The following is a 13074-nucleotide window of genomic DNA, read 5'->3' as shown; positions in this document are numbered from 1 at the left end:
CCTGCGCCGCCAGCCCCGGACGCGAGCCCGTTCCCATGGCAACGGTCAAACGGCGCCTGCGCGAGCGCCAGGGGCGGTGCCGAGGGCGCCGGTGGGGCGGCCTCGTGTGACGAAGCGGCAGCCATGGCGGGCAGGCTGCGTGGCCCGGGGGCTCGGCCCTTGCCACCCGCCAGCTGGAGCTGCCCGCGCTGTGTAATTCATACACAGCGTCTCATTTACGCCACAGAAAAGAAAGTACCAGAACTCCAAAGGCTAGAGTGCGCTGACAGAAGGTAACGTTCAGAGCGCTGAGGAGCCATAAGTAACAGCATAGCAAATACATGAAAGCTATTTGAAAAGCAAATAGTAAATGACTAAGGAAAGCAGACAAATATTTTTTAAATAATGGAAAAAAAACCCTTAATCAGCTCGTTTTTTTCTTAAAGGGAGAAACTCAGGATAGATACATGAGTATGAAAATACTGTCTCATCAAAGACAGACAACAAAATGTATTTGAAAAACTATAACCAATATATGCTCATTAAAAGATAATGCATTAATAGAACCAAAAATTTTAGTCAAGCTTTGTGCAAAAATGGCCGTGGAGCATCAATAGGGGGAAGCAGCAGACACATTTTCATTTAGCAGATCTCCTCGTAGCCCACATTGTTGACAACTGGTCAACAGAAGACAGTCCCAGTCAGTGTTTAATATACGTGACGTTTCCAAAAACACCCCTAGGGCCCCCTACAGCTTCACTTTGAAGACAGCCCTTTGGTTTTTGAAAGCAAGGAAGTAAAACACAATGGCCAACTCTAGATTTACTCTGGGACATGACGGGGGGACAAAGTGCTCTCTGCGGTTTTCATTCCCATTTGTTTGTTTAAATCTTTTGTCTTATTTGCATGTGGAGAGTCTTGAAGCAGATAAGAAATATTTTTATTGAAAACAAATAATCCAAGCAGCTTCCCAACTGAATTGACTTATTTGGACCAATCCTATTCAAAATTAACATTTTGAACAACGTCTAGTCTTGGTTGTCTCCAGTTTCTTAACAGGTGTTTTTGTATTTAGCATAATACATATCCACCCAGATTATCATTTCAGAATATAAATATTTTTCTGTCCTTTTAATTTAAGTGATGTGAACAATGAACATGGCACAGACACTGCTTTCTCTGTTAACACCTTCTTTGTTCCTCATAAAAACACATTCATGCAGCCTTCAGCATTACTTAACACCAAGTAGAAGTGCTACATTTAACTTTTTTAGTCAAATGTAAAGGCTTGATACTTTTCTGTAGCATAAATGAGGAGTATCTGTAGTTCAACTATAACTTATGTAGTAAGCACCTCTTCAGTTCTGCACTTCAGAGTTGTATTGGCATCATTGAATCAATTATTAGCAATCGTTTTTTCAAGGTTTTATATATCACATGCCAACAAGCTTTTTTTTCATGAGACACAGAAAGGGAAAATACAGGCCCAATGTAAACAAGGGCAGAGGGAAGTGGAAAGGCTACAAAGCTCCATGACATCAGCGGCCGGCAGTTCAGCACGTTCTCTCCTCACTTTCTGCTGTACAGCTTCATCTGAACATGCAGCCTCACGGCTTGTCATCCCCTGGGATGAGGAGGCAATGACATTGAAAGATGGTACTCAAATGGGGCCTCAGCTCTTGCCTCCTTTCCTTACTTCTGTCAGCAGAAGTTTCGGGAGCAGTGGAGTCATGGCAGAAGTCAATCCCTTTAGCTCCATGCCTGCTATCCAGCCTGTCCCAAAAAGGCACTACTGTCATGGCCTCACTTGCTCTATTCCCACAGAGTAATGAGAAAAAACTGCTGGCCACCTGAGTGGGGAACAAAGAGCCCACGCAATGCTGAGAGGAAGACTTTCCCAGAGTGGCACCCAAGACAGGCCTGTCTGCACAATAAATGTATAGTAACTAACATTTTGTCTTTCAGACAAAACAGAACCAGAGCTGTAGCACAGGTAGGACTACCTACGGAGACTTCAGGCAGCAAAAGTGAAAACTGTAGTGAGGGAGAGAAGGGAAGGACTTAAACACAGCTCATTACCTGAGGACTAGTCAAGCGGAGACTCTGATGATGCAGCAGACTAGGCTGAAGTCCATACCACTGACCATTCACTGTTAAGCAGAAATACAACTCTTTTTCATGTTCAGGGAAATGGGCAACTAGCAAATACTTCTAGAAGGAAAATTTTTAAGCTGCTGGGACAAAATTGTTGCCCTGATATTTTTTAGCATCCAAAGACTGCACACAGGCTCTAAGCCATGAAAGACCACCCTCAAAGAATCGGCATATGCGCCATAGAGAGTTCAAAAATATCTCCACTGGAAAGAACAATGGAGTGCAGAGATGTTAATGCAGGATCTCCAGCAATTTTTATCTCTGGATGAGATAATCCTTTTTTCTGTACAGAGATCAAAAGTATTGCCAATAACAGCCTGGAAAAATAATTTATACATCCATTTTTCCCTGTGCATTTTTGTTTATGTCAGCAGTTTGCAGGAGCGGCAGAGAGTTAAGGTACCATAAACGTCACTATCAGTCAATATTCAAAAGCCTTTGGAAAGCTGCAGTATACATTTATCAAGAGTGCCGGTGATAACCGTGATGCACAATATGAAGCAAAATCAATACAGTTACAATGGAGAGCTTCCTCTTGAGAAGCCTGGCTTCTTCCTGCCAACACAGGTTCTGAAAAATCACTGTTTTCTTAAGCCAAAGTACCATCCTAAGAATGATAACAAGAAGAAAGTGTTTCTGACTCAGACACACTCTTGCTTGCAGACAAGAGCAGGGTTCAGTTGTATCATGACCCACTTGCTCTGAAGTAGGTCAGTCTGTGGTATGCTGAACTAAATGAGAAAGGCCAGCCGAAGAGTAGTCTGAGTTAAGGGAAAGATGTAGAAAGCCACTTCCTATTTCTGTTATGTTAGTAATGGGTGCAGTGAGTTTTTACTAAAGGGGGTTTTTGCATGCTTGTCCTTTCACGTGTGCTGTCCTTTCTCATAAGTGTCACATCTGTCAGATGCAGGAGGACTGTGTCCAGATATTTCCTTATTTCTACTTGGTGAATTAAAGGGGATAGGTAGGTTTTTTCAAGGTTGTTTTACTCTGGCATAGATAACCAGCTTCCTCTTTCCCAGATAGACACTGCTACACACTACACTTCTCTGTGCATTGTTAGAGCTCCTTCTCACTTCTGCTCTGTTATTTCCAATGCTAGTCATGACACTACAGCCATAAAAAAAGAAAAAAAAAGTTAAAACTATACTACTTGTATAAGGAACATGATCTTCTGGGAATTTGCTGTTTGCTTGGTAAGAGCTATTCTGGGTGAAAGAGCTGACTGTGTTATAGAACGAAGTACTCTCTTTCCCAAAGATTGTTTTTCATTTTTGCATGTTTGTTTTCATCAATTTAAAGTTATCTTGAATAAATAAATTTTAAAAAACTCCTAGTTGCTATTTGCCTAGAAAGTGTGTCACTACAAGTTTCTGTTCACGTGAATAGATATATGTGTTTTTTACCTACAGTGAGATAATAAATGACAGAAAGGAGCAGTAGTTCTACCTTGCCCTTTTCTTCCGTCTTCCATTTCTGCCAAACTACTTACATATCCCATGTAGTCAGGCAAATTCTATACATTCTAACATGTTTCTGTCAAATTTTAACCTAGCTGAAAATAGTTACTCCTTGCTCCCTCTTTAAGAGGAGCCTTTCCTCTTAACCTTGCCAAGCTGATGGGTAGATGTGACAACAAAAAAATAAATTAAAAAAAAATAAATAAAATACATATAAATATATATATAAATATAATAAATAAATAAATAAATATGTATACTTTATCTATATCTATTTTACCCTCTCTGAGAAGAATCTTTCTTTCCATGGTCCAGACTGTAGGGGCCTGAAGACCTTTTTGTTAAGGAGACCTCTGTATCTTCTAGTCAAGATGACAAGTATCATGTAATTACACAAGTATTCTGCAGTCAGATTGTCTGAGCTGCAAGATGAAAGCCACCGAGTTATCTGGATGCAGCCAATGAGGAAAACAGAGGAGCACTTCTCCTACATATACCTAACACACAATTGAGTCAAACCACTTTGAGTCAGGAGGAAGCAAAAAGCTCCTGATGAATAACAGGATTTCTAGTAAGGCTACAGTAGAATTGAAGAAGATAAGTAGTGAAAGCTACTTTGTTTTAGAAAACACAACTTCATTCAAGTGAAAGTATTATTGTCTTGCCATTGTTTTTAATAAAAAAGTCAAAGTAACTCATTTGGGCTTTTATATTTCATTTTTATAACTGCAAGATTCATTAGGCATTTCACATAAACCACCATCTTTTCTAAGTATCCATATGTCTTTATTAAGTGCAATAGCCTTATTGAATTGTCTCTGTGTTTCTTGTTTTCTACATTTCTTCACCATCATTTTGATATATGGATGTGCAAAACAATTTATATATATATTGTTCATTGATTGTAATTAGCATTAACACAGCACTACCCACTTCCAAATTCCTAAAATCTTTTTGCCTACTCTTGTACCAGTCTGGAGGATGCTATAGAATGAGCAGTTCATTGAGATTTGCAATTGTCTCTGAAGGACATTTTGACCATTTATTCCTAGTTGTAACAATATGAAACATTTCAGATGCCCACTGGAACACTTAATCATGTTTTTCAAACAGCTCTAGTAAATATGTAATAATTAGTATGTTTAAAAGAGGAATCACTTTAGTAAGGCATGTAGCTAAAATATTATTATTTTTCAGATATGTATGACAAATTTTTATATGAACATTTTGATTTGTGTTCCTTAAATTCAGCTATATAACAAAGCTTATTCATATGTGAGATAATGCCACACTTGAGTGAACAATTGAAGTTACCACACTGACCACTTTACAGCTCTGATTTGTCTGCTACATTACATTTATCACTCTCAAATTCCCATTTACCTACTTTGTAAGTTTATAGTGTTCTCACTGGCTTTGTGCCTGACCAATAGTGCTGCAAGAATATTAAACCAACAGTTTAATCTTGGCACTGTAATTGACAATTTTCACTGCAGATTGGGCCACTTGAACCCATCTCTGCTGACACAACTCTAATTAGATGGCTTGAACGATCAGTGCACAGCATCCTGCTATCCACTCCCCCCAGGGATGAGTCTGTTGCTTCTTACAGATTTGTGATGTTTTTCTTCCCTCAGTACCTAATGATGCTATCTACTGTCACCTCAATATTTGTTAAATGAATTCTTGGTACAGATTTTATCCCCTTGCAAGCCATGTTCCTTCAAGAATATTTTTATCAGATTCTAACATCTGAAACATAAAGGGGGAGTCTAGTATAATTTGGTTGTACTAGACCATCCTACACCTAAAAATTTTGCCAACACATAAATGTTTTGCCTTGGCTTATGGGCATATGGCCAGAAGAGAAGACAGTTAAAATTTGGATCACAAATATACCTAAAGTTTGACTCAAATAAGAAATACTTTGAGCTCTCTTTCATACACTTTGGTACATGCCTTTGCTAATCATGGTGCCCCAACTGTACTCTCTCAATGTTTCTTGTTTCCTAAGTTGCTTTATCCTGTAACTATCTGTTAAACAGACCCTGTCTTTCAGACCTTTTCACCAGGTGCTGGGCCACACTATTCCCGTTTCCAGAAGCTGGTTTATCTCTCTCCCTCATTCTTCCCATGAGCATGTCTCACCACGAGGTATTCTTCACAGGTTGAAAAACCCCAACAAACAGAAAAGTGCATCTGATGTGTTACTACAAATATCTGTGTGTGCCTTCACATTCACTGTGGCACAGGAAACAGGTAATGTTTGCCCTCGAGAAAGCTGAATCTTCTCTGAAGCCTGTGGGCCATTACATCCATCTCCAGTAGTAAAGAAGGGAAGGATGAAAGAAAACCCACCACCTATAAACCAAACAGATAGAAAGAACATACATATCTTCAGCCTCAGCTAGAGAAGCAACCTTTTTTTCACTGAATAAGTGTCTCAAGATCGTATTTTCTGATAACTGAAAGTAGTGTTCACTGCAAGAAATGTGGCAATAACCTTCCCTTTAAACTTTACTACTACAGCTTTCTACTACAGCTGCTACTCAAAAACATGAGTTGATATCAAAACGTCATACCGTGTACCTTAGGTGTGAAAAGCTGTTGAGATGTACTTCTGCACCTTTCATCTTCCAAGGCTTTCTCTGTAAAGAAAAAAGAATCAATGTGAAGCTTAGATTTTAAATTAAGATACTCCAGGAGGTGGAGTGTTGTGAACACCTAGTACACTGCAGTGCATTGGCTACAAAGGCCATACAAACAGGTTTAACCAAGAGGTTAGGTTTGTAAATTAAAACATGTAGGAATTAATGATGTAAAACCTTAGCGATCACATCTCACATGTTCCTTGGACACCAATTTTTCAGGGGATCTCAACCCAGACCATCAATTGTGTCATTGATAGAAAGAGAGCTGAACAAACAAACAAAAACGTTTCAGTTTAAAGTCAGCGAATAGCAAAATGTCAGGAACATGGAAATAGAGATGCTTACAAATAAAATTGTAACTGAAGTCATGGAAGCAAAACTATGGAAATGCTGCTGTAAATTCAATAATAGCTGTTAATACTCTTGAGTACTCTTGAGAGTACTTGAGTCTCTGCTTTTCCTGTGACATGTTTGCTTTTTAGGCATACAGTATTCTAAACTTCATCCAATGCTTTCACATCCAATATGTATTTTGGATTGCATCGTCTTTGAATAACGCTATGAATTTAAAGAAGCTAAAAGATTAAATAAGTGCCTGGTTTATTTATTGTAGGAGCTAGATGAGCAATACACTATCCTTAATACAGACTTGCAGCCACAACATAGTATCTATTGTATATCATATTTAAATGTTCTATCACCAACAACTCATGGTAAGCTTTGACTAGAAGCTGTCTGCAATTGATAGTGCAAAAGAAACAAACGCAGCAATTTAAAAAACTTTAGCTGAGTTAGGACTGCGACACTGGACAGTTAAGGCTGACAAGTCCCAGAACAGAGCAACCACAAGATCACAAGAACATAGATAAGCTTTTTCTATTTATGTACAATCATAAAACTGTAATATTGTACTAGACTTAGCATACACAATGCACTCATTTTAGTCTGAAGAATATAAACTTCTTTTGTGATTAATCTTTTGGCAAAGGATGGTGCCCGTAGCATGGCACTTGGAATAAGATTGCCAGGGCGTAGCACAGATGAGCTCAGCATACCAAGGGTTTGTTACAGTTGATCATCTGTACTGGTTTAGTGTTTATCCAGCTGGCTGTATGCCATGAAAATCAAGTGACAGTGTCATAAGCCTAAAGCCCTTCTCGGTTCACAAATTCCTCAGTTCACTTCTCAACAGAATTCCAGCCAAACGATACGTTCCACTTCATCAGGAATGAAGTTCAGGTACATGTGGGCTCATTGGTATTGGTAATTGAAAATAACTGAAAAATTATGAACACCTCTATGGAAGATCTAGAAGTGTCATTGTCGCTAAGCACACCCAGTAATGCTTGGTTTTTAGATATACTTGAAAACAAGCTTACCACAGGCTAAGGGCCTTCACCCATCCGTCTCTTGGATTTGCACATGCTTTACAGCCCCCTTTGCGCGGCAGGTGGGAAAAAGAAGAGATAAGGAACAAAAAACATTCTTCAACTGACGGTTAGGAGCTACCATCAACTGAACAGCAATTCAACAAATAACTTGTTAATACTTGCCCAGCAGATGAGATGTGGCAGGTTTTACATTTTAACAGCAGAACTAAATCAACAGAAGGTTTGCTATTCTTTACAAATTTACTGCCCATACAATGCTGTTATTTTGTTGCTTTGTGCTGGAGTGGGAAAAGAAAATACAAAGAAATGAATTAATCTAATTATGATTCCGTAAATGAAGAGAAAGTTTTCTGTCAGCAATCCCAAGTTAATGAAATGCTGCAATGTCCTGACAGGGAAAGATGTGAGATTGGTTTAGGGGAAAACAAAAAAAAAGGGGCAAAAACCAAACAACAACAAGAAGAAGAAGCAGAAAAAATGTGCACAAATGGGATTCAATAATAATACTCTGGCAGGTGCAAGAATCACTGAGAACTGGTCTCAATACAGTGAGAGCAAGAGAATTCGGAACTGAAGTACGAAGTTGTGCTGAGAGTTTGAAGGGAAAGCTTTCACACCTGTTATCCAAGTGATGTCCAAGCTGCAATAAAAAGCCTCATTGATATTTTGCAATGAAAAATATTTTTTTAATTAAATTAATGGAAGGGAAATGTACACAAATGACCATCTACTATTTCATCTCAAATCATTCAACAAAATTGCACATCCTGAATTAGGAGCTGAGGGCCACAGATAGAAAAGAGAAAGAAACTTACCTACCATATTGCAGAACGGCCCCACCAACGAAAACAGGATTCAGCTTTTCCTAGATATGGCTGTGATTTTCAGAGCTGTCGGAACTTTTAACTGGCCACTTAAGGTTGCTTACAAAAATGTGCCTCTGATCTGATGATTTTGGAGATACAGCATTGCTTATAATACCTATCTGTATCTTCAGGAATAGATGGACAGACATGCTATTTTTACATGCAATTTCCTACCAGTAACATAACAGCCTTGTCAATCTCTCTTACTGAACACGAAAACCAGTTTTCAACTTGTTTTTTCCTTTTCCTCAATGAGGTTGCTTAGAAAGAAATATTCAACCAGAATAAGAGGAACTAAAAAAATGTCCCACTATTCATAGCTTTGTGGATGGAGCCATGGCTGACAAGAGGAAGGACAAGTTACAGATGCAATACGAAACTTTTAACAGGCTCGACCTGGAAGTACAAAGAGCCACCCACAGAGTTTCCCACATCACTCTTCACTTTTTCATTTTGCTCCCCTGCTTTGAAGTCACTAGCCTGGACGTCAGGCTTTTCTGCACCAAGTTCATATGTAGCTCTGATTCCTAACATCTCCACTGATGCCTACCTGTTCCCAAGGCAGGTTTGGGGACCTTCACTTCCTGCTGTGTTTAACACTAATCTATTCGTTGTGTCTGTACCATTTAGCCTGCGAGTTCTTTGAGCCCAACCAGGAGCCTGCACCAGTGCTGGCAGGTGTGAGGCAGAGCTCTGCAGCTTTGCCCAAAAGTTTGGGGAAATCCTAGGGAGCATGTTAGGTAATTACTCCTCCCTGGGATGCTCATAGCTTTACATGATATTATTTATATCAGAACCATGGAATCCACCTGCTATAAGTTAAAGCCAATTAATCTTGCCCCTTCAGAGCTTCACCCACAAAGAATTGCCAGTTCCCAGAGCTGTTATACAAGCAGATTGCTTAAGTTCTAGCAGGCTTTGACACCAGAAAATAACAGCCTTACACTTGTGAACACCATTTTAAAAACCTCAGAGCTCTCAGCTCCTCTCTCAAGGACACAAAAAATGCTTTAGCTTTATGTTTATATTAAAATTAAATGAATGTTTGTATCTCTATGACTAAAAGGTACCAAAAGCCAAGGTGTAGATTTATCTGTAAGACCGGTGCTGTCAACAAGAGGACTACACCTACACGGCCTACTCAGTCACATCCCTGAAGTCCATGTGGGCCATGTAATAGCACCTAAAAAGCTGAGCAGCCTTGACCATTCAACCTGCATCCATGTCCTACCTACTCCACGCAGTGCCATTGTTTTTACCAGGCATCATTTGTACTGCAGTAATGTCTGCAGACCTTCATCAGGATATCCTGCATCAGAAAAACCTCATTACACTGAAAGTCATAGAATAATATAGGAAATGCATAGAGGGAGGGAAAGCACTGCAGATTTCTCCTCTAGAGATAGCCCTTCAAGTGGAGAGCAGGCTGTGTTACCATAACCATAATCCTTCTCAGTGGCTGAGCTAGGAGCTGCCCTGTAACAATATGTGTAAGGTTTCTCCTGAATAAATAAACTGATAAATAAAGAAAGAAATTCTGTCATCTGATTAACGTGAAATGGAGCTAAGAACAGGTCTTCAGGTTAAACAACATCTTCATATACAGCAGCTGTCAGGGGAAGGAGGAGTTACATCCTGTGGAGGTCATAGCTACCCATAGGGCAAACAAAGTGAGCGAGGTGGAAAGTGGCTTCAACAGATGTGCATACACTCAAGTAATTGTTTCAGTTGGAGGCTTATAGACAAAGGAATTCATTTCAAGGGGAAGTCACCTTTCTCGATTAAAAAAATAAATATATCACACAGAGAGTGGAAATTTTAACATTTATTTTTTTAAAACTCCAATTTTCTTTTTTTTCCAAAAGCACTTTGTTTAGCAATAGTTCAAGAAGTATTATAACGCCAACAACAGTTAAAAGGAAACATTTTGGCACAAGACAGCGCCAAAGTATTAACAAAATATACAGAATAAATAACCCACTTTACGCATGATGAACAAAACAAAAATAACATGCATTAAACTTAATAAAATTAATACTCTGTACAACAGCCTAAGCTAGACCTTACTAAATAGCAATCTTGTCATATTAGTAACATATGCATATTAGTAAAAATAGAAACTTTAACCAAATGCTTAATTCAAGCAAAACAGCGATGCAATATGAATCAACTCAAGAAGTTCCACGGTTCCAAAGAAGCCAGAGATAGCAGTGAGTAAGCACACAACAGTGTACAACACGACAATCACAACCAAAAGGTTGAACCTAGTAGTTCTTCAGTCACATTTGTGTTTAGTTCCCTGCTGGAAACCATATCACGCTGACATCTTCTTGAGCTTGTGGCTGTTGAAAGAGCAAGAGAATACACATAAATAATGACCTCAGCCACAGATCAATTACAGGTTTCTCTTTCCAAGATTTAGCACCTCCTGAGAGAATATCTCAGGTTGAAAATGGGACATGAGACATGACTGTCCCAATAAGAGTCTAAAAAGAAGTAGCTATGTCTGACAGGAGATAGAAAGACAAATGTGTTCACACCATTGCCATCCAAAGTGGCATTTAGGAGGTGTGAGAAACACGCTTTCATACATGTTCCATTTTCATCAGCCTAGTAGTATTTAAATTCTTATTTTCCTACCTCAGGAAAAGAAGATGCTTCTTCACCCAGCCTTCTTTAGGATTTACACAGGCTTTCAGCCCACTGTAGGTGTGGAAACTAGAAAAGAAATAATGATAAAGAGATCAGTAAATCATTAGAAATCCCTGCTAGTAAACACTGTGAAGATGTATTTGGTCAAAAATATGTATCATAGTTACTGTATATAATAAACAATAAGCAACTGCTTTGTAAATGCCACTTAGATATGAGATGCTCCACAACCACTCCAATACTATGTGAACAAAGAGAAACACCTAATGAAATTTAAATGTAACAGCTGCTTCAGTCTCAGGGATAATTTTTGGCACCATAAAGTTGTGTTCAACTTATTGGAACTGTTGAGACAAAGAACTTTGGTGGATGCCAGAAATAATTTGTGATATTAAGGAGAATAGTTGTTGTCCAGCTAAGGTCACAGATCAGCATTTATGAGGGCTAAAACCTTGTGGGGAAAAATAAAAATCTGATCTCTGTAAACTAAGAAAAATCTTGTCGCTCAACAGTTTTTGGCAAGGGAACACTCTGTGTTGGCAAGAGTGGCCCTCAGCTGGAGACGAAGTATGGCTTTGATTGAACAGCTGATTCCTAAACAGTCATGATTATTATTTACACTGTACAGCTGTTCTATGAGTTAGTAGTCCCTATCAAGTAGAGGTTGTGTATTTTGTTTACAGGTATTCTACACAATTTATTCAGTTAATATAATGTTTTGAAAAAGTAATAAAAAAATCATGCTTATAATATTCAAATCACTGTTTCTGCTCAAACAGACATCCCAAGGTTAACACATGTCAGAAAAAACAGAGGATCTTCTAAAAAGTAACTTACATGATTGCATTGATATCACAGACTTCGCTGGAGAGCTGTTCAGTATAACCCTTGAGGGCCCACCGAGGCAGACGCACTCTGGTGTAAGACAGGCAGCAATCCTGGTTGCTTTGCGCTGGAATTAAAGGAAAACGACAAAGTAAATAAAACCCGTTTGGACCACACTGTCGGGCTGCCCGGGGTACTCGCTTTTCAGCCCCCTAACTATCCAGCTCCCCATCGGCAAAAGAGGAGAATTAGGCAGTGTTTTTTGCTGAAACACTTCCCGTTCGCCTCGCCCTTGTCCTGGCGCCATCAGCGAGTGCGCACACCCGCAGTGGCTGCCAAGCAGCTCCCAGGGGCCGGACGCCCCAGCTCACCCACCTTTGGAGAGGCCACACAGGAGCAGCATCAGGAGCCCCAAGAGGGAAACCAGGACCAAGCTCTTGCTGCTGCAGGCAGACATTTCCACTCCTCGCAGTGACCGTGCTCCAGTGAGTGCTTGTCCTGCCTGCTCGTCCTGCTGGTCCTGCCGCACCTCCACCTGCTTATAAAGGGGTGGCGGGAGCCGCGGGAATTCACGCGCGGGCGGGTTCCACTGTCATCAGCGGGTTTCCCCACGGCAAATTCCATTATGCCCAATTCGTCCTCAGCACACCTTCCTGGTGCTTTGAGCGGAGATAACGTGCTGGGGACTTTTTTTTTTTTTTTATGTAGGTTAGAATATTCAGCCAAAAAGAAAAGGAAACAAAAGGTTGTGAGGTAATGGTTCTGTGGGTGAAGCATGTGTATTTTTAGGGGTAGGAGTGTGGGTTGTGAAATGAGGAAAGTCAAATGTAGGCATTTCTCAACATTACCCATAGAAACTGCTTATCTACTGTGCTCTAGTTTAATAAACCAAATTTGGGGGCCAAGAGAGAGTTGCCTCACCCAGCCAGATTCATTTCAGTTTGGCAAGCTCACAGGAGCTGGGTAACTATCTGCAATGCTACCAAAGCACTGCATTAACATTTACTGTTTGGCCAACATAGTAACATCAGGCTCTCCAGATTACCACTTTCTGAGCAATACATTGCAGTATTGGTGGGGCTATGTAGGCGATATT

The 13074-nt window shown here is 39.8% G+C and overlaps 1 protein-coding gene across 1 annotated transcript; it reads right to left on the bottom strand.

The window, feature by feature from the left end:
- Positions 1-10815: 10815 nt before the first annotated feature.
- CCL20 (C-C motif chemokine ligand 20) lies at positions 10816-12602 on the bottom strand (the record flags this gene model as incomplete). Its single annotated transcript, XM_080349611.1, is given in 5 exon segments — positions 10816-10843; positions 11142-11219; positions 11991-12105; positions 12354-12539; positions 12542-12602. Coding segments are annotated over 5 exon segments (468 nt in total).
- Between the last annotated feature and the right edge of the window lie 472 nt (positions 12603-13074).

This window comes from Nesoenas mayeri (genome assembly GCF_963082525.1).
Source record: "Nesoenas mayeri genome assembly, chromosome: 9".
Taxonomy (NCBI): Eukaryota; Metazoa; Chordata; class Aves; order Columbiformes; family Columbidae; genus Nesoenas; species Nesoenas mayeri.
This window is presented reverse-complemented; position numbering and strand designations above follow the sequence as displayed.